The following is a 25830-nucleotide window of genomic DNA, read 5'->3' as shown; positions in this document are numbered from 1 at the left end:
ACAAACATTCAGTTCCCAAAGAGTTTTTCAAATAACGTTCAGACAACATGAATTAAGAAAAAAATATTGCATTAATTAGTATTATCATCATCATCAGAATGATTATTTTTAGTTTTTCAGAATGATCACCATTGTCACTGTTATAATAATTATTATTTGAATTATTGTCAGTGTTATTAATTTTTATATAATTTTAATAATAATAATAATATGTTATATTCATTTTTAAAATTAAAATTATTTTCGGTAATATTATTTTATTGTTAGTGTAATTATTTTTAATCCTGACATTATTGTTCTTTATCCTAATCTTCGCTATTTTATGTTATTGTCAGAATTCTTTATAATTATTTATATTTGTTAGTATTATTACTTTTAAAGATTATTGTCAGTATTATTAGTTTTTACTTTCGTCAGTATATTTTTTTATTTTATTTCCAGTATTATTTCTTATTATTATTGTCGAAGTAATTACTATAATTGTCATAATTATATCTCTCCTGAAGGTGCAGTTCAGCCTCCCTCCTGCAGGGGGAAACCTGCTCAACTCAATCACCACAGAGAGGAGCTCTGCGCATGCGCGACGGGGATAAACAAAGCGGCATGGCACCGAGATGATCGTAGAGCGTGAGCACGGCAGGAATGATCGGTTATCAATGACCAGTTAATCGATATCTGATCCGATTTCTGATGTTTTCTAGGTGACCTTTCCGGTTGTTTGTGAGAACTACAAAACAATATGGAGTCCGTGAAAAAACGACTGGCTGAGTTTTCTCTGGAGGCTCACGGTGAGAGTACACAGAGTACTACAACTACTACTACAATACTATTGATACTGTTCTATTGTTATATACTGATACTGTAGTACTACTACTGATACTACGGCTGATACTGTAGTACTGACTGACTGAGTTTTCTCTGGAGGCTCACAGAGAGAGTACACAGTACTACTACTACTCCTACTGTAGTACTACTGATACTACTACTGCAATACTGTATTACTACCGATACTACTACTGTACTACTGCTGATACTGTAGTACTGTCCTGCTACTACTGCTGTAATATACTGATACTATAGTACTGGTTGAGTTTTCTCTGGAGGCTCACAGTGAGAGTACACACAGTACTACTGACACTGCAGTACTGTTGATATTACTGCTGAAATACTGCTTTTCTTTCTTTATAAATCACCAAACTATAGTATATATATCACACAATGCAACTATCACTCAAAACAACTCTCACACAAATACAACTCTCACACAAATACAACTCTCACACAAAACTATCACGCAAAACTATCACACAATGCAACTATCACACAAAACAACTATCACACAATGCAACTATCACACAAAACAACTATCACACAAAACAACTATCACACAATGCAACTATCACACAAAACAACTATCACACAGTACAACTATCACACAGTACAACTATCACACAGTACAACTATCACACAAAACAACTATCACACAAAACAACTATCACACAATGCAACTATCACACAAAACAACTATCACACAGTACAACTATCACACAGTACAACTATCACACAGTACAACTATCACACAGTACAACTATCACACAAAACTATCACGCAAAACTATCACACAATGCAACTATCACACAAAACAACTATCACACAAAACAACTATCACACAGTACAACTATCACACAGTACAACTATCACACAAAACAACTATCACACAGTACAACTATCACACAGTACAACTATCACACAAAACAACTATCACACAGTACAACTATCACACAGTACAACTATCACACAGTACAACTATCACACAAAACAACTCTCACACAAATACAACTCTCACACAAAACTATCACGCAAAACTATCACACAATGCAACTATCACACAAAACAACTATCACACAGTACAACTATCACACAATGCAACTATCACACAAATACAACTCTCACACAAAACTATCACGCAAAACTATCACACAATGCAACTATCACACAAAACAACTATCACACAGTACAACTATCACACAATGCAACTATCACACAGTACAACTATCACACAGTACAACTATCACACAAAACAACTATCACACAGTACAACTATCACACAGTACAACTATCACACAAAACAACTATCACACAATGCAACTATCACACAAAACAACTATCACACAGTACAACTATCACACAAAACAACTATCACACAGTACAACTATCACACAGCGCAGAGAGCGAGCACAGTCTCCAGTTCAATGCCGGAGCAGCAGTCACACTGATCAATAGTTTCATTTTCTGGACCTTTTAGATGTGATCAGCTTTAAGTCCTTCTGTAAGTTATTCCATGTGGAGCGGCGGCAAATTTAAAAGCTTTTCTGTTCATAAACCAGAGGAACCAGCCCAAGCAGACCAAGCGTATATATAAATATATACGTGTGTGTATATATATGTATATATATACACACACACACACGTATATATAAATATATACGTGTGTGTGTGTATATATATATATATAGCTGGAGTATTAAATGTCTGACAGTCCTTGAACACATCGTGTGTTTGTGAGACAGATTTCCAGGACTCTTCCAGGTGTTTCAGTGATCAGAGCGATCGTGTATTGATGTTTCAGTGATCAGAGTGATCGTATATTGATTATCAGACCTGTACCTGGGCGCCGCGGTGTCGTACCTGGACGAGCCTCCTGAGCCGCTGCTCTTCTACAGGGACTGGATCGCTCCAAACAAGCCCTGCATCATCCGAAACGCCTTCAGCCATTGGCCCGCCCTGTCCAGGTGGACGCCGCAGTACCTGAGGTGAGGAAGCCCTGCTCACACCTGCCCAGCTCTTCTTCTGTGGTTTTTGTCCTGTGACCTCAGCTTCCTGTTTGCAGGGAGAAGGTGGGGTCAAAGGTCATCAGCGTGGCGGTGACTCCAAACGGCTACGCTGATGCCGTTAACAGCGACCGCTTTGTGATGCCGGAGGAGAGACAGATGAACTTCTCTTCCGTACTCGATGTCATCGAGGGAAAGGTGAGACACCGCCGCTGTAGGAACAAGTACAAATACACCGACAGTGTACAGCACACAGTACTCTGTAGTATCTTCATGACCCAGATACTCTGACTGTCAACATTTATTTATTTTTTTCTTCCTTTTTTTTAAAAAAAGAAAACTATTTGGCATTTTATTTTTCTTTAAAAAGAAGTGTGATTTTTTTCTTTACATGTAAATTGCTATGTACAAATTCCATGACTTTTCCAGGTTTTCCATGACCGTACGAACCCTGTAAATAGCACCAGAGGGAGGAGGAAACATGCAGCTTTGGTTTTTGGGTGAACTGTCCCTTTAAGTGAAGGATCTCAACCCTGAGTGTGTTTCAGGTGCAGCAGAGCGGCGTGCTCTACGTTCAGAAACAGTGTTCAAACCTGCTGGAGGAGCTGCCCGAGCTCACGGACGACGTGGAGCCGCACGTGTCCTGGATGAGCGCTGCGCTCGGTGAGTTCACACTACTGAGCATGCTCAGTGCACAGCGCCGTCTGCACACACTAAAAAAGGCTTTTTACTGCCGTGAAACACACGGAGGAGAAAGCTCCCAACAGACAGCTTCCTAGCTGCCTACAGACAGCTGTCTGTCGGCAGCTGGAAAAACATGGAAAAACATGGAAAAACTCTTCTTTTTGCATTTCATAGACTAACAATTATTGATTAATCATGAAATAAGTGCTACTTACAGGAAATATGAAGATGGTGTTATACTCACATGACCAACAGTTTAGCCTAAAAACAAACAAAAAACTCTAAAATTTACTCAAAACTTTTTTATTTGTTCTGCAATTCAGAACGTTAGAAAACAGGAAGTCCCACAAAAATATCTTTAAAGTTGTCAAAATAAAATGATAATTTGAAATATTTACAAAAACACAGGTGATAAATCTTCCTCAGTCGTCTCTTCAGCTGCAGGTCAGAAAAACTAAACAATCAACGAGTTTCATGTGTTTATGATGAATTAAGTTTCTACTTATTTACAGAAACAGAAACAGCATGAAATCACGGCTTCATTATGGAGTTCATGTTAAATATTTTATCACAGTTACTCCACCTATGGACATACTGTACTGATGACATCACAGTGTCATGTGACTGACCTCAGAGGATGTGGTCTCTGCGGCGGTCGAGCTCCTCGCTCAGACTCCTCAGGCTCCTCCCCATCCTGCGGGGGCTCCTCACCCTGCATTCGTACCTGAATGTGTCGAAGCCGTCGTGTTTCCGTCCCGCTCTGAAGCCGAACAGCTCGTCCTTCTTAAACTCATCCACGAAGCGGGATACGTCGTCAGTCCTCCTGCAGGACGGGGCCGTGAGGCGGGACAGGTGGGCGGACAGGTTCTGCGGGTTTCCTCCGGTGAAGAAGAGTCTGTCCAGGTCTCTGGCCCGAGCGCCGGCCAGCTGAGCGCTCTGCTCCACCTGCTGCCGCGTGAAGTTGCCTTTCCCGAACTCGATCACACCTGACGGGACAGGAAGTTAACATGAGCGCTGTGTCACAACAGACATCATGTGATCAGCTTCACGTGTTACACGCTCAGACGGGAGCTGAACATAAACGGTGACGCTTCGCTTCACAAAGTGAGACGACATCCTGCCGTTAAATCTGTTAAATCAACAGCTCGGTTTCCACAAACGTCGCTCTGCGTCCACAGCTGGACATCAGCGTCTCTGTCCACCTGCTTTTGTGGCTGCTGGACGCTAAACTCTACCGTCGGTGAAGCAGATCCAGCAGCCACTCTCCTGTGTTAGCGGCTGTTTTCTCCGAGCGTGATCGCATCTGTGAGCCTCAGTTTACTGCTGATTCAGCAGCAGAGAGGGACACGCCCCTCTGAAGACGACGGCGAGGAAGCAGCATGAAGCTTCTCAGAGACGCGACAAAAAAAAATGTAAAAAAAGATCAGAACCACCGGAGTCTGGACCAGGTGCCAAACATTCATCAATAATAACAATGATGTTAAAAATAAGAACTAAATTAGTAAAAACAACAAACAGAAGAATAATACTGACGACAGTAAAAGTGAGCTGACCTTTGAACTCGCTGATCATGAGCTCGGTGAGCAGGTCCACGCTGACGTTCCCTCCACTTGTTCCCTGAAGGTTCAACACTCGGTTCCACTTCATGTCGTGTCTGACGCGCTCCGGGTAGAAGCCCTCCATCCCTGTCCACACACGGTAACCGTGACAACGGCCACGACAGCGTGACTCTGCAGTCGCTCAGATTCTCGTTTTTTTTAACACAGTAAACCCACCGTTTGTGTTTTTTTACTGGAGAACACGTCAGTAAACAGTGAAAAGCACCTGTGACTCGTACCTGTGACGACCTGGTGCGCGCTGTTGAAGAGCTGCAGGTGCTGTCGGGTCCACAGCAGGACCAGGTCCATCTTCCAGAAGTCCACCATGGCGTCTCCGTCCCCCTCCTGGATGGCGTCCCGGCGGGTCATGTGGTACAGCCCCTCCCACACCACCGCCCTGGTGTAGTTCAGCAGGAAGTCCTCGCCGTCAGACGCCGCGGGGCGGGACTCGGAGTGGGACTCGGAGCAGGACTCGGAGCAGAACCACGGAGCTGGAACACAAACATGTTAACCGACACGTTCAGGTGGCGTCCTTCTCCCAATATTTAGAGAGAAAAAAAAAATGTGATTTTTCTTTATTTTTGAAGAAAACATTTTGGCGATTTGTTCTATTTGGGGACAAAAATGACCCGATTACCCGCCAGAGACTTTTATTTAATTATTTGATGTTTTAAATTCTCGCCGATCCTCCACGTCATCTGTTATTATGCAAGTATATAAAACAAGTTTCAACAACTTTCCAAAAATTTTCAGGCCTGGAAATCTGTAAATCCCATGACTTTTCCAGGTTTTCCATGCCTGTGTGAACTGTGAATCACGTGTGAATGAGTCTCACTCTGCTGGGCTCTGGTCTGCTCGGCCGCCGTCAGACAGTCTCGGTGGTACCACTCATGTCTCCTGCACTTGTCTGTCAGTCCACACTGGACCATCTGTCCCCCCCTCTGCTCCTTACAGTGACAGAAGACGTACGTCCCGTCTGAGCTGCAGTCCGGACTGCAGAACCAGTCCTCCTCATAGGGGTCTAACAGGGTCTGAGCCTGAGCACAGCCCTCATGGAACCAGATCCCCGGACACAGGTTACTGCAGCAGCGCACCAGACGCTCCCCCGGTCTCTCTGTGGACACAGAGACACAGGGACAGAGAGACACAGGTTACTGCAGCAGCGCACCAGACGCTCCCCCGGTCTCTCTGTGGACACAGAGACACAGGGACAAGAGAACACGGGGACGCAGAGACACGCTGTCAGACACACAGGCCTACGTTTAACCCTGTTTGTGTGTCTCTGACAGCGAGGTCCACAGACGCTGCAATAACAGTCTGTAAATACAGTGTTCATACACATTATTAGCATAAGCAACTTTCCAGGTCCTTTCCAGGACTTTAAAGCAAATGTTAAAGAGCAAACCTCTGAAACGACCATCAGGACTCCTAAAATCATAGAAACTTCCTAAAATCCTAAATCAATCCTCAGATCCTGAAAACATGTCACTTGTTTCGTGGCATGATCACAGCTGGAAATGCTGCAGAAAACGTGCTAAAAAAACCCCGGTTTTGTTATTTTAGCGGCCTAAGTGTGCGTGCACGTACAGTCACGAGCACGCGCCCCGTCCCCCTGCTGAGCCGGTACCTTCTCTGCAGTAACAGAAGGGGGATGTCATCGTCTTCTTGTCTCCGTCGCAGTGACCTGCGGCAGCTGCAGCAGCAGTGTTGATGTCCTCCTGAGCCGGAGGCATCCACACCAGATCCACCAGTCTGTGAGCCAGTTCACCCAACCAGTCCATCTGAGCCGAGACCTGGGAGGGGTAGTCCGAGGGTCTCTGCTTCACCGAGTCCAGACCGCACGCCGTCACAGCAAACAGGGTCACGTACGCCGTCGTTACAAACTGTAACATACACATGTAGAATATTACGGTGAGTGACATAAACCAGTAAGAGTCGCAGCGAGACCAGCGCCCCCCGCAGGCTTCATGACCCTCAGCACCTTTATTAAACGGGCTTTATCGAGAATCTGGACCAGATCACAGCCACAAACTGAACATCCTCATCCTGTGTCCACACGGTTTTCACAATAACTTTAACTTAGGGACTGTTTGTTATTTATGAGGGGGGGGGCAAAAAGGGGGAGGCACGTCGAACCATTTTTAAGCCCTGTGGAGGGACTGATGCCTTTATTTTGTCTTTAGAGGGACAGAAAACTTAAAATGGCTTTAAATGGCAGTGCCTATTTTTCAAAGACTGTAAAACATATAAAAAGCCTATAAACCTATAAAAAAAATTCTACAAAATGTTGTTTTCTTTTAAAATCACCAAAATGACTCAATTTATCATCCAGAAATTGTAAAAATAGAGACTATCATTGAATTTCACATTTCAAACACTCCTTGAACTCATCATGAGTTATTGCACAGGTTTATAAAACAAAATTCCAGGACTGTTCCAAAACTTTTAGGGTAGATTAATTTTGAAAAGCCTTTTCCAGGCCTGGAAATTGCCATTTGCAAATTCCATTAATTTTCCAGGTTTTTCATGAGTTTCCAAACGCGAATCATCAGTCCCTGAAGGTCTCACCGTGATGAAGTCCCAGACGTTTAGGAAAAAGTCTTTGGCCGAGTTGTTGAAGGTCTTGAAGTGAAACAGTGAGACGATGTGATGAAGAGTTCCTCGAGCATTTTCACTCTTCTCACTGAGGAGCATCTTTATCATTTCCTGAAAAAGTAATCAAGCAACACAGATCACATTAAACACACCTGTCTTTAACCCTTTAGTGACTGTTTGTCTCATTTTAGTCTCTTTTCTTCTTCCTGTTGTGATAACTGTGTGTGTGTTGATGCATGTGTCCTAAATGTAGTCCAGATTGTGTATTTGAGTGTAATCAGTGAATTTGCAGCTCAGCTCCTACAATAAGTCTAAAATACACTGTGGAAACTAAATAGTTACATTCAGACTGTTCAGGTCCAAAAATGCTCCATTGAAACCCATTCAAACTGACATTTTTGATCCCACAGCCATCAGAGCAGAAAAACAGGACTTGTATTATTTCTGGGTGTCATTCTGGGCTTTTGACTCTGAATTTGTCATTTTGACTATTTTCCACCTGATGAGGTCATTTTGACCATATTTGGCATATGGAGGAAATACATGCTATTTCCACTAGGTGACCTGTCACAGTCAATGTAGCTGCTGATCACTGACATATCCCAGACTGTCAGCAGCTACACTCACACACTGACATATCCCAGACTGTCAGCAGCTACACTCACACACTGATATATCCCAGACTGTCAGCAGCTACACTCACACACTGACATATCCCAGACTGTCAGCAGCTACACTCACACACTGACAGACCCCAGACTGTCAGCAGCTACACTCACACACTGACAGACCCCAGACTGTCAGCAGCTACACTCACACACTGAGGAGGAGGAGACTCAACATCAGTATTTGTAATCTAAAAACATGGTAGCATCATGACAAACACCTGGCATTTAAAAGGTTAAAACTCTGCAAATGAATGAATATTTGATATTTCTGATTAGGACTGATGTTGGTTAAAAATAAACTCAATGAAAGTAGAAAATCATATGAATGTATATTTTTTGCAGCTTGATTTTGAAAAGCTCATATTGTGTGCAGAGCGATAAGAGAGTGTGTGCGTGTGAGTGTGTGTGATATTAAAGTGGGCACTAAGGGGTTAAATACTGTGAGCAGCTGGAGGCTGGTGATGCAAAATGTGTAAGTTTTGCCTTAAACTCAAACGTGATGAAAACATTTTGGTTCTTGCAGCCTCTAAAAACCAGTCAAACTTTCTTTGTTCCATCACAAACTGCTGACTGATGAATCCTTCGGATCTTCCGTGTTTTGTCGTTCTAGTGTGATAAAGTTCTTCTCACCTCGTGGAACAGGTGTTCCTTTTGAAACTCTTGTGGAGCCTCTACGAGTCCGTCAAACTTCAGGTCAGAGGTCAGAGTCTCGCTGCTCTGGGTTTTGTTGCCGTGCTCCGTCCGGTCAGCGAGGACGTCCCCACAGCACAGGATGTGGTGCGGCGTCCCGGAAACCACCGGGACGTAGTCTTTGAGGCCGAACGCCGCACTGACGGACTCCTCCGAGGTGTTTGGTATCACTGCACCCAGACTCACCTGAGGGGGAACAAACGGACCGATCGGGACAGTTTAACCCTTTAATATTGCACACACTCTTTTTGCTCTGCGCACACAATTACACTTTAAAAATACTCTACATTAATATGATTTTCTACTTTCACTGGCTTATTTTTTTAACCGACATCAGTCACAATCATAAATATCAAGTACCCATTAATTTGCAGAATTTTAACCATTTAAATGCAAGTTTTTGTCATGATGCCACAATGTTTTTAGATGAAAAAAACCTTTACAAAAATGTCAGTTTGAATGGGTTTCAATGGAGCATTTTTGGACCTGAACAGTCTGAATGTAACTATTTAGTTTCCACAGTGTATTTTAGACTTATTGTAGGAGCTGAGCTGCAAATTCACTGATTACACTCAGATACACAATCTGGACTACATTTAGGACACATGCATCAACACACACACAGTTATCACAACAGGAAGAAGAAAAGAGACTAAAATGAGACAAACTGTCACTAAAGGGTTAAAGACAGGTGATGCAGCGAGATGTCGAGGACACCTGAGCAGGTGCAGACAGGCGGGACTCACCGTGGTGCTCTGCTCCTTCATCAGGTCCGAGTATTTGTGGGGGATGTGTCTCACCACTCGTCCTCTGGGTCCTTTCAGGACCGTCAGGTTGTCGGCGATGATCCGCATCACTAATATTTTCATTCTCCGGCGCAGCGACTCGTACGTCTAAAGAAAGAGGACATGATGACGTTTCCATGGCGATAATGATGTTTAAGTTTGCGCAGACTTCTGGGTGCGTTTGTGTGAAGCGTCCCTACCCGTTTGGACGGCAGGATGCTGTAAGGAGACACATCCACGGCTTTAATCGGAGCTCCGTGCAGGTACCGGAAGTTAACCCGGACTTGGTGAGCGAAGCGAAAAGCCCACGTGGAGAAGGTGTACCCTCGATCTGCAGAGTCGGAGCGGCACGCGGACGGCACCTGCAGCGGCACACGTTCATGTCTTTAACAAAGGACAACAGATGGAGTGAAGTGAACGTGAGAGAGAAGTGGAGGTGACGTCCGCAGCACTGACCCTCTCTGCACTTACAAACCCGTCTAAAAACCCATCTTTTCCAAAACGCATATTCAGCCTGAATGTTTATTTTACGTGAACCTGCGAGCTGTTGAATGCAGTGTTGGTTTTTTACCTTTTATATAACCTGTTTGTATTTCTCTGTATTGTTGTATTTGGTTTTAATCAGGCCCTGTAAGGTGACCGTGAGTGCTTTGAAAGGCGCCTATGAAGAACACGTATTATCATTATTAGTTACCCGAACTTTCCCCCAGCTGAAGGTGAACGCCGCCGCCTTCTTGGAGTCGTCGCTGCAGTACTGCGTCTTTCTGGCCGTCTGAAAGTCAAAAAAAGATGATGTGAAGAATCTTTTCAGTGGCTGAGCTGACTCTGAACTCAAAGTCAAACACGGAGGGAAAAGTCTGAAAATACTCGTTTGATGGTGAAGACCTCAAGCACGCCGAAACATTTAAAAGCTTATATCCTGTATTTATAATACCACCGTTAAAAAAACAGGCCGGCAGGTTTTTAACGGCACGGTCTGGTTTGTTTTTCTAAAAGTTTTCCGTGAAAGTTTTTATTTATTACATTTGCAACAATTAGTTTTTCTTTAAAATGTTTGGACATTCTTTTCCCTTTAAATTTTTGTACGTATTTTTTCGTTAAATGTTTACTTTTAGATTCTATAAGTGAATGTATAATTAGAGGACCAAAGAGCGCTACATGAAGACAGACTGAGAGGAGACATTGAACAGATGTGTTTAAAACGCTTCAGATCTGATCAGAAACAGAAAAATGATGAACTCAGTTCAGCTGCTTTACCTGCTGCAGGGTCATAGCAGAGATATTTAAATACTGATAAATATAAAACTATATAACTCAAAATCATTTTCATTTTGCCGTTCAATAAAGTCAATAAAACTTTACTCAGAGTGACGTTTACAGACGTCAGGCTGCGTGCTGAACCTGTAAACCCTGAGCACTGACTGGCAGGTTGCGGCTCCTCACCTGGACCTCGTCTCTCCACTGCTTCACCTGCCGCTCGTGCTCCTCGGCGAGCCTCTTGGCGTGGATCCTGGCGGTGGTTTTGGACTGCGAGATGCCGAGGCTGTTGGTGATGGTGAAGAGTTTGATGGGGCAGCGATGGCGGAGCATCTCCACGCTGAGCGCCGTCTGGAGGAAGCTGGCCCTGAGCGTGCTGGTGTACAGCGGCACGGCGAGGAGGAGGCTGATCCTGCGGTCCAGCATCCGCTTCACCTCCTCCTCCGTCATCCGCCTGAAACAGGAAACACGGCGTCACATGAGCAGACATGGGCGGCGGGTCGCCCTGTGCCGTCGGCGGTCTGGACCCACCGTGGCTTGTTTCCCACGCTGTAGTTCACCGTCTGTTTCTGGATCTTCGTGGCGGGAGGAAACATGGAGCGCAGGCACGCCACCGTCAGAGGAGCCCTCTGCTCCGCCCAGGAAGTAGTCTTATCCCAGCTGAAGGCCGCCAGGCTCTCGGGGCTGAAGGTCCTCCTGAAGGGCCCGTCCAGGTCGTTCACCAGCTCTTTGCGCTGAAACACAACATTTATTTTAACGCGACGGATTCAGAAAATACATTATGAATCTGTTCATCACCGTGAAGCTGCTCAGGTGTCTGGGTTGTTTTTGCATCTCAGCGATGATCTTTTTTGGTGTTATTTTCTGTGTTTATTTTATTTTAATATCTGATTTTAAATGTTCCTTCGAAATCTACATACAGATACTCAAATCATATTCTGAGCCTCCTGTTTGTCACTTTGGCTCAGGGAACAGCCACACAGCATTAGATTTGTTAGAGTTTGTCTTTATTTTACCATCAACTTTTAATGACACGCCTCCAAACCTGCTGGCCAACAGGTTTAAAGGACATTTTGGGCATTTTATATTTTCTTTATTTATTTCTTGGTCAATCTTTTTTTTAAAAAATGTTTCACTTTGTGTTTGTTTGTTTTTAAAGCTTTTGGAAGCCAAAACTTTAAAAGCAATCAATCAATAATTTGTTGCTGTTACATGCTGTATATCCCTTTGGCCCGCTGAAGCTGAATCCAGCACGTCGCTGTAAAAGAGCTTCATGCTCAGTCAGTTTCCCCGAAGAAACAATAGCTGATGATGATGAAGAGGAAGACTCCTGAAAACTTAAAAGCAATAATAATAACAGTAAAGCACTTTTGAAGAAAATAAAATACTGAAAACTGTCAAAATGAAAACTAAAAGTAAAAAGCCATACATTTCCAATGAAAACAGAAATAGCCAAAAACAATTTAAAGAAAAAAACTGCATAGAAAACCCAAAACATTTAGAAATCCAAAAAACAGAAATTATTGAGACAAAAACATAACTAGAAAAATAAGAAATGGGGAGAGGGTAACAATACAAATAAGAACAAGCCAAACCTTTAATCTCCTGCTCTGGTAAATAGAGAACAGTCCCCAACTGTGTCAGCAGTGTAAAGTGAGTACAGCGAGTAAAGTGTGAGTACAGTGTGAGTACTGTGAGAGTACTATGAGTAGTGAGTACAGTATGAGTACAGTGTGAGCAAAGTGTGAGTACTGTGAGTACAGTGAGTAAAGTGTGAGTACAGTGAGTACAGTGTGAGTAAAGTGTGAGTACTGTGAGTACAGTGTGAGTACAGTGAGTACAGTGTGAGTACAGTGAGTATAGTGTGAGTACAGTGAGTACAGTGTGAGTACTGTGAGTACAGTGTGAGTACAGTGAGTGCAGTGTGAGCAAAGTGTGAGTACAGTGAGTACAATGTGAGTACTGTGAGTACAGTGTGAGTAAAGTGAGTACAGTGTGAGTAAAGTGTGAGTACAGTGAGTACGGCGTGAGTACAGTGAGTACAGTGTGAGTACAGTATAAGTAAAGTGTGAGTACAGTGAGTACAGTGTGAGTACAGTGAGAGTACAGTGTGAGTACAGTGAGTACAGTGTGAGTAAAGTGAGTACAGTATAAGTAAAGTGTGCGTACAGTGTGAGTACAGTGAGTACAGTGTGAGTACAGTGTAAGTAAAGTGTGAGTACTGTGAGTACAGTGTGAGTACAGTGTGAGTACAGTGTGAGTACTGTGAGTACAGTGTGAGTACAGTGTGAGTACAGTGAGTACAGTGTGAGTACAGTGTGAGTACTGTGAGTACAGTGTGAGTACAGTGAGAGTAAAGTGTGAGTACTGTGAGTACAGTGTGAGTAAAGTGGGTACAGTGTGAGTACAGTGAGTACAGTGTGAGTACAGTGTAAGTAAAGTGTGAGTACAGTGAGTACAGTGTGAGTACAGTGTGAGTACAGTGAGAGTACAGTGAGTATAGTGTGAGTAAAGTGAGTACAGTATAAGTAAAGTGTGAGTACAGTGAGTACAGTGTGAGTACAGTGTGAGTAAAGTGTGAGTACTGTGAGTACAGTGTGAGTACAGTGAGTACAGTGTGAGTACTGTGAGTACAGTGTGAGTACAGTGTGAGTAAAGTGTGAGTACTGTGAGTACAGTGTGAGTAAAGTGAGTACAGTGTGAGTAAAGTGTGAGTACAGTGAGTACGGTGTGAGTACAGTGAGTACAGTGTGAGTACAGTGTGAGTACAGTGAGTACAGTGTGAGTAAAGTGAGAGTACAGTGAGTACAGTGTGAGTACAGTGAGAGTACAGTGTGAGTACAGTGAGTATAGTGTGAGTAAAGTGTGAGTACTGTGAGTACAGTGTGAGTAAAGTGGGTACAGTGTGAGTACAGTGTGAGTACAGTGAGTATAGTGTGAGTACAGTAAGTACAGTGTGAGTCAAGTGAGTACAGTGTGAGTACAGTGAGTACGGTGTGAGTACAGTGTGAGTACAGTGAGTACAGTGTGAGTACAGTGAGAGTACAGTGTGAGTACAGTGAGTACAGTGTGAGTACAGTGAGTATAGTGTGAGTACAGTGAGTACAGTGTGAGTAAAGTGAGTACAGTATAAGTAAAGTGTGAGTACAGTGAGTACAGTGTGAGTACAGTGAGAGTACAGTGTGAGTACAGTGAGTATAGTGTGAGTACAGTGAGTACAGTGTGAGTAAAGTGAGTACAGTATAAGTAAAGTGTGAGTACAGTGAGTACAGTGTGAGTACAGTGTGAGTACAGTGAGAGTACAGTGAGTATAGTGTGAGTACAGTGAGTAGTGTGAGTGCAGTGTGAGTCAAGTGAGTACAGTGTGAGTACAGTGAGTACAGTGTGAGTACAGTGTGAGTACAGTGTGAGTCAAGTGAGTACAGTATAAGTAAAGTGTGAGTACTGTGAGTACAGAGTGAGTAAAGTGTGAGTACAGTGAGTACGGTGTGAGTACAGTGAGAGTACAGTGAGTACACAGTGTGAGTACAGTAAGTACAGTGTGAGTACAGTGAGCGTACAGTGAGTACACAGTGTGAGTACAGGTCTCTGACCTCGGAACTGATGATCTTCCGGTTGAGGTGGATCAGAGCCTCCTTGAAGCCGGTCACCTGCAGCAGCAGGTTCAGGGCGGAGCTGAACTTCTTCCTCCGCAGGTACCCGCACACCTGAGCGATGGGCCCGCGCCGGACTCTTCGGGCCGGCGGGGCCTCTGGCCGGGGCCCCGGGTGCTCCGGGTCCCGGATCGCGTAGTCGTGCTCGTTGAGCGGAGTTTTGAGTCTTTTCTTGAGCTTCTTCGGAGGCGGCGGCTCTCCGGGGCCGGCGGCAGAGGGCCGGGCCGGGGTCTGAGCGGGCCGGGCCGGGGTCTGAGCGGGTCGGGCCGGGGTCTGGGGGTCCACATACACCCGCCGCTTCCCGCTCTTCTTCGTCTTCTGATAAACACGACGGACGCACGTAAAGCATAAGAAGGCCTCGCGCGGGTTGAGACCCGGGAAAAGTTTGTGCGCGCTCTTGAGGTCGATGAGGGTCAGCAGGGACTTCCTCTTGTAGCCTTTGGCCTGTCTCTGGATGGGACTGTCACAGTGGCTGCAGCGGTGCTCCATGTTAGCTCCCGTTTACCCGCGCGGTGTTTTAACGTTTAACCGTCACTGTCTTCTTCTCTCGGCGAATAGCCGCCAAACAAACCGGCGGAAACACACTCTGACCCCCTCGGTGACCGTTCAGGTGAGTTCAGGTGGAGCGCCGGTCGATAAAAAGTCCAGAAATTAGACTTATTCAGGTGCAGAGCGCGCGAAGTTAGCTCTCCTGAGAGCCCGCCGCTAGAATCCAAGATGGCGCTTGATGTAAGCTGTCGCTCAGTGCTGCCGCCGGCGGCCCGGAGGAGAACTACAACAACAACCCCGACTCCCGCCGACACTGTCCTGTTTTAATGTTTTTACGGAAGCCTTTTTCATTTAAGGGACTGTTCTTTATTTGTCAGAGCAGGTGGTTGGCTTGAGGGGTTTTTTGTTTTCTGTTTTTATGAGATATCACTATTTTAAGATCAGATTTGGTGAAAGTTTTACAGAAAAACACATTTCCAAGAACACTGAAGAAAAACAAGAAACCCAAAATTGCCCAAAACTTTCTGAGACAGATAAAAAATAGCCAAAAATTTAAACGAAAAAACAAAATGCTAAAAATGTCAAAATCCCAGAACATTTTAAAGTATCGGGCCTTCTGCATTTGGAGGCGTGTGTCTTTAAAAAAATGCTGTAAAATAAATTCTGGCCCCGTAAAGCCAGAATAAAAAGTCCTTCCCCAGTGCTGAAAAAATGTATTTTGCACCAAACAGTCCTCGCGTGTTTCATGTTCTTGTGCCTCTTTTGTTTTAAGTATTTTTTTTTACTTCTGTACAACAATTAACAATCACAGGGAGTTATAATTTTACACAGCTGATGCTTTCAGAGTGACTGAACTTGTGCTTCATCATGAGAAAATCAATGTCTCGGATTATGAAAATCTGACGAGCTGAAACTTTTCTCTTCATGACCGTTAACACATTTGCACTCTGTTGTTTTCATTCTTTCAGGAAAGCTGCCAGATGCGGTGAATTTTTGGCTCGGAGAAGCAAACGCTGTCACGTCAAGTAAGACCTAAACACAACTCACGTCAGATAGTGTGTTAGATGTAAATATGGATATAAATGTAAATGTAAATGTGAATATGAATATAAATATAACTAACTATAAATATGAATGTGTTTGCTGTGTCTCAGTGCACAAAGATCACTATGAGAATCTCTACTGTGTCATTTCTGGAGAGAAAAACTTCATCCTGCTGCCGCCCACAGATCGACCCTTCATCCCCTACGGTAACCATAGCAACCACCATCCATTCACAACCACAGAGCATCTTCTACAGTAACCATGGTAACCGTCTCTGTCAGGTGTTTACCAGCCGGCTGTTTACCATCAGAAGGACGGCGGCGAGTTCGAGGTCGTCGATCTGAGCGACTCTGAGAAGGTGCGTTCAGGTGTCTGTCTGTTCATTTCAATCACTACAGTTCGCCCTGACTCCCTAACTCTTTGACCCCCACCACCACCCCCCCAGGTCCCCTGGATCCCTCTGGACCCTCTGGACCCGGACCTGGAGCAGTACCCGCAGTACCGCAGAGCTCAGCCGCTCCACTGCAGCGTGAAGGCGGGAGAGATGCTGTACCTGCCGTCCCTGTGGTTCCACCACGTCAGACAGTCGCACGGCTGCATCGCAGGTAAATATACCGCACCTGAACGCACCACGCAGGAATAAACACTGATGCGCCTGAAGGCAATATCAGACCTGTACAATATCAGGCGGCAGCCTCATACGTGTTTCTAGGATTTTAGGACATTTCTGGAATTGGTTGGGGGACCACCCAGCACCCTATCAGAGGCCAGATTTGGCCCGCGGGCTGTAGGTTGAGTATCACTGCCATAATTGAGTGGGATGTTTCAGCGTCAGTATTTTTTCTGTGTACGCTGCAGTGAACTTCTGGTACGACATGGAGTACGACATCAAGTACAACTACTTCCAACTGCTGGAGACCCTGACTGAGGTCACGGGGTCAACTTGACATCACAGCAGCTGTATGATCGTCGTCGTATAATAATATTGTGAAATAATGACATGAAAAGACTGTAAATAAAGTTTTTGTTTTAAACTCTGCAGACGTTTTCATTTCATTTCTGATTTCAGTTTGTGGATGATATTAAAACTCCTAAATCATCTTGGAATATTATGTCTGATGATAGGACAGGACAGGTGCGAAAGGTTAGAAAAATGGTGAAAAAAAGGGGGGAAATCGGCAACTGATCTAAAAAAAAGAAATGCGAAAAATAAAAAACTGCAGAAATAAATCTTAGGTAACAGAAACTTAGGAAAGGTTCAATTCCAGATTAAAATCCTGGTTAATTTCTACAGAGAAGCAACGGAAAGTATACTGACTGGAAACATCAGGAACTGGCGTGGTTCGTGCACGGCCCAGGACAGGAAGCTCTACAGCGGGTGACTCAAACTGCCCAGAGCATCACTGGTTCCCTTTACACAGAGCATCACTGGTTCCCTTTACACAGAGCATCACTGGTTCCCTTTACACAGAGCATCACTGGTTCCCTTTACACAGAGCATCACTGGTTCCCTTTACACAGAGCATCACTGGTTCCCTTTACACAGAGCATCGCTGGTTCCCTTTACACAGAGCATCACTGGTTCCCTTTACACAGAGCATCGCTGGTTCCCTTTACACAGAGCATCACTGGTTCCCTTTACACAGAGCATCGCTGGTTCCCTTTACACAGAGCATCACTGGTTCCCTTTACACAGAGCATCGCTGGTTCCCTTTACACAGAGCATCACTGGTTCCCTTTACACAGAGCATCGCTGGTTCCCTTTACACAGAGCATCACTGGTTCCCTTTACACAGAGCATCGCTGGTTCCCTTTACACAGAGCATCACTGGTTCCCATCCACAGAGCATCAGGGTCCTCGGTGAAGTGAGGTGTCTGCAGAGCTCAAAGGACACTGAAAGACAGCAGCCACCCCAGACACAGTCTGTTCACCCTGCTGCATTCTGGGAAAGGACACAGAAGTATCCGCTGCAGAAACACCAGACTACAGAGCAGCTTCTTTCCGCAGAGACTCCTCAGCTCCTCCTTCAACGCCTAAAGATGTAGCAGGATTTAGGATTGCCTTAAAATTCCATTTCTTCTTAAATGTAGTAAGAAAAAAGACAATAAAGTGACTTTGTACCTCGTAATGTTAGCTGCGAGTCCGAGGACACGGTAGATCTCAGTAATGTTAGGTGTGACCCAGAGCGTGGTGACATTACAACTTTGATGACTGTACCAGAGGATGTGGTGGGAAATCCTGCTCAGGAGGCCCCTCAAACCAGTAGAGATGGGGCCAAAGGCCGTGAGCATAAAGGCAGGACAAACTGTAAGAAGTACTCACTGTGGCGTAGTTTCGAGAGGTTCTTCACGCGTACAGAAGTTGCTTGCTTGAAGTTTGTGTTTAGGCAGGTGAGTCAGGGTTCAGGTCAAGGAGGTCTTAGGTGTGACTTCAGGTAAGGTGGGGGTTTTGTGTCCATGTGGCTTTTCTCCAGGTGATCTGGTTTCCTCCCATAGCTCCAAGACTTTATGAATGGGCGAACCATTGTTGGACATCAAGAAGGTCTCGAGCTGGATCCAGGTAAGTCTGGCAGCACGGTGGCTCAGTGGTTATTACCGCTGTCCCACAGCTGTCCCACAGATGTCCCACAGATGTCCCACAGATGTCCCACAGATGTCCCCGGTCCTCTCCGTCTGTGCATGTTCTCTGCGTGTCTGTGTACCTTTAAACGTCTTCATGTTTTATCCAGGTGATGTGGAGAACGTGTCAGTTTTCTGGTGTTCGTATGATGTATCAGCCGTTGTGACGTGATGATGTTGCAGCTGATAAATATAAAACAAATACAAATATATCTCTGTCACTGTTTGAAACCTGACCTCATATGTTTATAGTTCATGTCAAGACAAAAAACATAACTGGCCTCCGTCATTACTTAGTTCAAACCTCCTGGAACCTCAAACACACCTGGAAAAAACCCTCGAACTGCTGGAACAAGAACTTTCCTTAAGAAACCCCTAAACATCTTTAAGGACCCATGAAATCCTTGAGTCCTGATTCAATGCTACATATAACAGTGGCAGCAGAAATGTTCAGATAGTTCACCTGAGTAAAAGTATCAGTGCAAACTATAAAAAATTGCATTCAAATGTTGATAAAGTAAAAGTACACAAGTATCATCTGCAAAATATAATCAAAGTATCAAAGATAGTAGCCCCTTTCACTGTGTTACCATTAATGTTGATGCATTTGTGTGTAAACAGTTTTGTTGTAGTTTCAATCAGAAACTCATTTCTATCTGTCTAATCAAAGCAGTTTTTCGGATCAGCTGGACGGTTTTCAAAGATTAAAAACATCGTCAGTAAACTAAGTAACGACGTGAAAGAGTCACGGTAGTGACGGTTAAAAAAAACAAACGGTTACCGTCGAAAATATCATTAAAATATGTTCAACACGCAGCTAACTGACCCTTATATCATATAAATACATGTATTCAGCACCTTTAGTGTGTGAAACTTTAGAATAAACAGACAAATGTTAAGTTAAAGTGAGTTTTGGAGGCTGAAACGAGCCTGAGTCGTTTAAACGGAGCAGACAGAAAATAAAGAGTCAGCGGATTCAAACATTCACAGATTTTAACGCCACAAACATCCAAACACAAACCTACTTTACACTCGGGCCGGAGAAATGTCACACCGCCGACATTTTCGCGGCGTTTTCCGGAGTTTTATTCCGTCTGTTTTTGTTTATTTCTGACGATCCGACAAGATTTAAATTTCCCTCTTTACACCTCATTTCCGCTTCCGCTTCTTCTTCTTCTGCGGGGTTTCTGCGCTGAGTCCAGTGTGCGGCTGCAGCGCCCCTCCGGCCGAACACCTGCAGTACAGGTAGAAAACACGAGCTCAGGTACGTTCATTTGTTATCCGCAGACAGCTGAGCGGATTTCAAACTGTTTCCGAAATGTTCCTAAAGTGTTTTATTTTACAGTGTTTTAAACTGACTTATATACTTACACAATGTGCCATTTATTTTGATACATGATTAAAAAGCCGATAAACGGCTCTGATGCTTTGTGTAACTTCACAAGAAATAACCCAAAAACTTACATAAAATTGATCAAATTTACAAAGAAATAACAAAAAGGAAATGACGTGAAATAAAGAAGAATAAATAAATAAAAATATTGTTTTCTGGACATTTTTAAAAAAAATAATTCTTCCTGTAATTATCTCTCTCTTCTCATTCAGGGTATTTTTTGTCATCTTTTCTATCACATTTTATCAATTTCTACTTTTACTTTGGCACATTTAATATCATATATAATTCATACACACACACACAGAAGTATGCATGCACCTTTTTTTTTAACATTTGGCAGCTTCCATCCTCTATAACATCAGACTTTCTGTTAAGTATTGTGAGAACTGTGATTTACTGGGGGGGGTTAAAGGGTTAAAGGGTTAAACGCAGAGAACAGTGAACATGTGGCAGTAAATAATTCTTCTTCTTCTTCTTCTAAAACTTGGAGCGTGAATATCTCGAGACGAAGAATAATAACAGTTCAATCATTGATCATTGATTGGTTTCCAATAATGAGAATTTTAAGAATCAGTTATAAAAGAAGAAAATAATGATAAATGATGATTACATCCAGTGTTTCCTCTAGGATTTTTTTCAGCAGCGGGGGCAGGCTCTCCGGGGAGCCGTGGCGGCGTAAACAAATGACGCTTTTTAAAGGCTGAATGTAAAAATAAAAAATAATAACAAAAATTCAACAATAAAATAATAAAAACAATAAATAATAATTTCTTGATGGGGCTGTAATCAGTGGCAAAGTTTGCACCCGGGCTCAGAACAATGGATTTTTCTTGGTTTTCTGTAGAGCAGCTCTGAGGCTCTGTTGTACGGAAATTCCCCAAGAGGCCCGCTGATGCTCAGCAGCATACATGCTGCAGGGTGATCCCCCTGCAGCCTGTTTCTCAAGTCAGTCTTCACCTACAAATAGAAACAATCATTTTTTTTATTTTTTTTATTTTTTTTTTTTCAACCCATTTAGGGTCCCAGCCTGATAGCCTGTGTTTCCCTTTATGTTTTTCTCCTCTCCTCTCATCTCTCTCTCCTGCACCATCACTTTGCTCTCCTGCTCCTTCACTCGGCACTCCCCCTCCTGTACTCTGCTCTCCTTCACTTTGTTGCACTGCTCCTCCCTGTCTGTTACTTTGTTATACGATTACATAAAACATTAACGTTAGATAATTTACACTCACGCTACGTAACCTTAGCTGGCCATCAATATTTTGCGAATGTTTATTTAACTAATAAAATCTATTATAAGTTTTCTTAAGCTAATAAGTCTACCTTTTCTCCGGTAAGTTGCACGCTGTTTTCAAGCCGACACTCCTCTGACTCTCCGACCTGATGCCTGGATGCGAGCAGCTCATTAACGTCGGCACCAGTTAGTTCTGTTGGGGGGGGCGGTGCTATCTACCCCAAAGAGTAGATACGGAGCAAGATAGTTATCTGCCTCAGCACTCGCGACACCCAACGCAGTGCAGGACTGTGCTGTGATGCGGCGGTGGTGTATTTGCAATTGAAAAAAAAAAAAAACACAAAAAACGACATTTGAAGGAGCGGGTAGGATTTAGGAGTGGCGGGCCGCCACTCCTAAATGAGTGTAGAGGAAACACTGACATCTGAATAATCAAATAAAATATTAATTTTAAACAGAACATAATATGAATGAGAATAATAATGAAATTATATAATAACTGATAAATAAGAGTAAATAAATCAATAAGAGTAATGACAATTATCATCATGAAATTTGATATAATAACACTTTTATCAATAAATAAGAAGAAAAGCACTTGGATGTGATTAGATTTGACTATAACGCTGGTTAAACTTGCATACAGCATGTTGTGCAATTAAATATAAATCAGGAGAATGATAAAGCCTGAAAGGGTTAAATCTGTGTTCACTGAAATCAGAGGCGAGTCGAGTGTTTGTTTTTAACCCAAAGAACCAATGAGAAAGCACTTTATTAGAGCAGAACATCTTTAACACAAACAGCCAGCAGACACAAACCCAAAAAAACCTTAAAAAAGCTCTGAAGGTCAAAGGCCGTTTTTTTTAATCATCATTTTTCTCCCCGATATTCGTGTTTTGATATATTTCTCTAGATTTCATCTCTACGGTCAGTCTGTAATATTGCAGCGTCTCCGAGACTCAAGGCCACGTTTCCTGTTTCTCCGTCCTGCTCGCGATGATTGTCGCCGATTGTCGCGCAGCTCATAAACTCTTTATGATTTATGTACAAATGTAAACACAAACAAGGTGCAGCTCATCTACGGCGGATTCATCCGCCTCCCAACGCCGCGCCCGCTGAAGCTCCGCCCCCTCACACAGGAACATCATTGGACTTTTTTTTATTTAAAAAATGTCATTTTTTTTCAATCAGGGAGGAAGCAAACGGACTTAGTTTCAAAATAAAAAGCGAAACGTTCAGACGGCGAGAACGCGTCCGTCTCTCGTCCACGTCTCTGTTCCGTCTCTCTCGTCCCGCTGCAGCTTCACCGTCAAACTTCAAACGTCCCAAAACCGATCTGAGGCTTGATCTAAGATGACCCGACCGTCCTTAAACGCACCGTCTAATCATTAAAGGGACAGTCAGCTGTTTGTCAGTTTATCTGATCCACAGACAGGACGACGGACACGGGAGACGTGCTGTCCTGCTGCGGGGACAGACATGAGACACATTTTAAACACCTAAAAACAATCGGCTGAAGTATCGGCCAATAATATATATTTACAAATGTAAATATTTTTTCACGATATATATTTACATTTGTGTTACAACAAAATGTATTTAATGTCTGTCTCTGTCTGTCTCTGTCTCTGACAAAGGTCTCTGTCTGTCTCATCAAGTGTCACCAATGACCATGATTAACCCTTTAAAACCTGCACAGGTTTGTTTGGTTTCTTGCATAAACAACAGAAGAAGTCAGAGCAAAAAAACAAGAAACAACCCAAAATAACCAAAAATTAGTTAAAAATAAGTTAGAAAAAGTGACTAAAAAGTGCAGAAATAATAAATTATGGTATTTTTGTAACAATCTGAAACAGGCATGAATGTAGTTTTCCGAACATGTTTCCGATTTTAAATTGTTGTCTAAAAAATAAGAAATTTCAGGTCACTTTTCCTAATTTCTTGTAATCTGCGGGACATTTCTTTGTGCTCGCTGCCTCCTCTCATGTTTCGGACAGAAAGCTTTAAAGGGTTAAATATTTAGTGAACGCAGCACAGAAACACTGATGTGGGTCCAGCTTTCAAAGGGTTAATCAGATCTGAGCTCCATTATCATCGTGCCTTACTAAAGGCTTTTATTGTGAAAGTCAGAGTTTACCTCCATGGGATGTCACTGCTGACATCAGCTGATGATGTCATGGCGTGTCAGATTTCCCTCACTGATTGCAGACGGCGTGTTACTGATCTGATATGAGGAGAGTATTGATCGATGACGTTTCACCGACACTCGTAGAAGAAGAAGAAGTCGTGGTCAGGACCCTCCTCTCTCCTGCTGCTGACGGCGGCAGCTGCGACGACATCGGCGGCGAGCGGCAGATCGACGCTGTGAGGTGGTGGGCGGAGCATCAGGGTGCGGAGCGACAGCATGAAGCAGTAAAGAAATTTCACGTGTTTCAGATGTGTTGAAGATCAAAGACAAATTCTGAGCTGCTGCTGCATCATGGGAGCGCACACGCACGCACACACACACCACACACACACACACACAGTCTCAGTTGTCATGGCGACTCCTCCTGTAGATCGGCACGTTGATGCTGTGGAACGCCGGCACCCAGCGGTTGTCGTGGAGCCCGACGTTGCAGCCGGGCGCGTCCCTGTGGGCGCCGTGGCAACACATCCAGTACCCGGGGCCATACGGCAGCGCCTGGCAGTACGGCTTGTGGTGCCAGCGGCACAGCGACACGTCGCCGCGGCCGTAACGCTTCTTGCACTGCTTGCAGGGGTCGTCGTGGTAACGCGGGTCAGACACCCAGAGCGAGTCGGCGGGGCGCACGCCGTAGGTGTCGATGATGAACTGGAAGTAGTGGCAGGTGCACTTGAGGGCGGCGAGACTCTGTGTGGGCAGCAGCCGCAGGATCTTCAGCAGCAGGTGATGCGGCAGCACGGCGAGGTACGGCTGCGGCTCCAGCAGCTGCTGCAGCCGCTGACGCATCTCTAGGAAGTCCTGCGACGCAGACGCACGCCGGCTCAAGGGTGCCACGCCGGAGCAGGAGGTCACACCGTCGGCCTCCCGCTCCTCCTCCGCCGCTCTGACAGCCTTCCTCCTCCTCCTGTTCTCTGATTGGCTGCCAGGAGTGGGGCGGGGCTCCAGGTCAAAGGTCATTGTGTGGTGGGGGGGGTGGGGCTCTGAGGCAGCGGGAGATAAAAACAACAGCCCGGGCACGGGCTCGGCCTCCTCAGTTGAAGGAGGCGGGGCCGGTATGAGGGGCGGGGCTTCAGTCTGAGTCATTGTGGAGGTACTTAGTGTCTCCGCCCCCCCAGCCGCCTTTGCCGCGGCCTCAGCTGAGGGGGGCGTGGTCAGAGCAGAGGAAGGTGTCCTGGCTGTTTCTGAGCAGCTGATTGGCTCCTGGGCCGCGCTCTGAGCTGCCAGCGCTGACGATGACGGTGGTGGTGCTGAAGGCTGGCAGGGAGCGGAGCTGAGGTCCCCGGCGGCAGCGAGCAGGACACGTCCCACCGTCCTCCTCAGGCTGTTGCTGCGGGACAGATCTCCCTCCGTCCGCCGCCGCAGACACTCCGACTCCAGCCGCGCCACCATGTCCGACACCCTGACGCTCTCTGGCTCCTCCCCCCTGACCTCGGGGGGCGGAGCTCTGGACAGCGTGATAGTGGTGGAGCTCCTCTGGAGGGCGAGCTGCGGTTTGGAGTCGGGCTGCTGCTCGCTGGCTCGCTGCTCCAGGAACGCCACCATCTCCACCACCGACACCTTCTGCTGCTCCTCCTCTGCTGCCGTCATCACATTGCCGCCCAACCGAGGGGTCGAGTCTGAGCGCCGTGGAGACGGCTGGTGGGCGTGTTGCTGTGCGTCGTGGACCCCGCTCCTCGGGTCCTGCTGGAGGTTCTGGGTGTTTCCTGACCTGCGGCGCCGTTTGGCGCTGCTGTTTTCCTCCCAGCTTCCCTTCGCCTTCACAGCCCGTAGCAGCCCTGACATGGTGGCGTGACTCGAACACACCGCCGGCGTCCTGTCCCGATTGTCGGAGCCACCAGTTGAGATATGCTCGCTGCCTCCGACGCCATCTGTATGTTCGCCATCAGAAGCGAAGATGGCGATCTTCTCCCGAACGTGTCCCGGCTTGATGACGGTCCAGATGTCCAGCGGGGCGTCGGCGTCCTCTGCGGCGGTCTGGTACAGTCGGAGTGTGTCGTTCTCGCAGCCGGGCGTCGGGGGCAGCAGCTGCAGCGCGGCACCCGGCGCCGGCTTCAGCCAAAGCGTCGCCACGCCGCTGCTGGCGCTGCTGTTTGTGGCGTTGCCGC

The 25830-nt window shown here is 45.1% G+C and overlaps 3 protein-coding genes across 8 annotated transcripts in view; 1 reads left to right on the top strand and 2 right to left on the bottom strand.

The window, feature by feature from the left end:
• Nucleotides 1-568: 568 nt before the first annotated feature.
• On the top strand, nt 569-17333 carry jmjd7 (jumonji domain containing 7). Of its 2 annotated transcripts, none has more exons than XM_088087127.1 (9): nt 569-788; nt 2660-2813; nt 2891-3029; nt 3380-3494; nt 16219-16275; nt 16480-16500; nt 16576-16652; nt 16740-16899; nt 17153-17333. In XM_088087127.1, the coding sequence occupies exons 1-9, from the start codon at nt 740-742 to the stop codon at nt 17239-17241; spliced, it is 861 nt and encodes a 286-aa protein (XP_087943253.1). In that variant the 5' UTR covers nt 569-739; the 3' UTR covers nt 17242-17333. The 2 variants fall into 2 exon arrangements, with proteins under 2 accessions (XP_087943253.1, XP_087943252.1); XM_088087126.1 differs by having other exon boundaries at nt 571-788; nt 16405-16500.
• On the bottom strand, nt 3803-20085 carry LOC121939952 (uncharacterized). 5 transcript variants are annotated; one of them, XM_088087107.1, is made up of 14 exons: nt 19939-20085; nt 18618-19096; nt 11640-11842; nt 11295-11562; nt 10546-10623; nt 10052-10213; nt 9813-9959; nt 9007-9252; nt 7682-7819; nt 6741-6996; nt 5949-6227; nt 5353-5604; nt 5069-5200; nt 3803-4501 (listed from the first exon to the last, which is right to left on the bottom strand). In XM_088087107.1, the coding sequence occupies exons 3-14, from the start codon at nt 11702-11704 to the stop codon at nt 4146-4148; spliced, it is 2379 nt and encodes a 792-aa protein (XP_087943233.1). In that variant the 5' UTR covers nt 11705-11842; nt 18618-19096; nt 19939-20085; the 3' UTR covers nt 3803-4145. The 5 variants fall into 5 exon arrangements, with proteins under 5 accessions (XP_087943233.1, XP_087943232.1, XP_087943230.1 ...); XM_088087106.1 differs by lacking the exons at nt 18618-19096; nt 19939-20085 and adding an exon at nt 17613-18553; XM_088087104.1 differs by lacking the exons at nt 18618-19096; nt 19939-20085 and adding an exon at nt 14702-16192.
• A 2190-nt stretch (nt 20086-22275) lies between these two features.
• fbxo34 (F-box protein 34) overlaps nt 22276-25830 on the bottom strand; it is a 12264-nt gene continuing 8709 nt past the window's right edge. Inside the window, exon 3 of the mRNA XM_088087112.1 lies at nt 22276-25830. This exon is cut by the window's right edge and continues 176 nt beyond it. Coding sequence (XP_087943238.1) covers nt 24071-25830 — 1760 coding nt within the window. The 3' untranslated portion in view covers nt 22276-24070.

Source organism: Plectropomus leopardus, chromosome 14, assembly GCF_026936395.1.
Source record: "Plectropomus leopardus strain MGB_pleo_1.0 chromosome 14, ASM2693639v1, whole genome shotgun sequence".
Classification (NCBI taxonomy): domain Eukaryota; kingdom Metazoa; phylum Chordata; class Actinopteri; order Perciformes; family Serranidae; genus Plectropomus; species Plectropomus leopardus.
The sequence above is the reverse complement of the archived record's forward strand: the minus strand, read 5'-3'. Positions and strand labels throughout refer to the sequence as shown.

What these genes read in the sequence shown, in the direction of transcription:
- LOC121939952 (XM_088087104.1), bottom strand. Translation starts at nt 15,250, where the DNA reads ATGGAGCACCGCTGCAGCCACTGTGACAGTCCCATCCAGAGACAGGCC. An exon ending in TCAGCTGGGGGAAAGTTCGG is followed by an intron (nt 10,214 to 10,545) that starts GTAACTAATAAT and finishes GTGCCGCTGCAG; the next exon opens with GTGCCGTCCGCGTGCCGCTC. An exon ending in CGCGCACCAGGTCGTCACAG is followed by an intron (nt 5,201 to 5,352) that starts GTACGAGTCACA and finishes GTGTGTGGACAG; the next exon opens with GGATGGAGGGCTTCTACCCG.
- jmjd7 (XM_088087126.1), top strand. Translation starts at nt 740, where the DNA reads ATGGAGTCCGTGAAAAAACGACTGGCTGAGTTTTCTCTGGAGGCTCAC. An exon ending in TCGATGTCATCGAGGGAAAG is followed by an intron (nt 3,030 to 3,379) that starts GTGAGACACCGC and finishes AGTGTGTTTCAG; the next exon opens with GTGCAGCAGAGCGGCGTGCT. An exon ending in GTCGCACGGCTGCATCGCAG is followed by an intron (nt 16,900 to 17,152) that starts GTAAATATACCG and finishes TGTACGCTGCAG; the next exon opens with TGAACTTCTGGTACGACATG.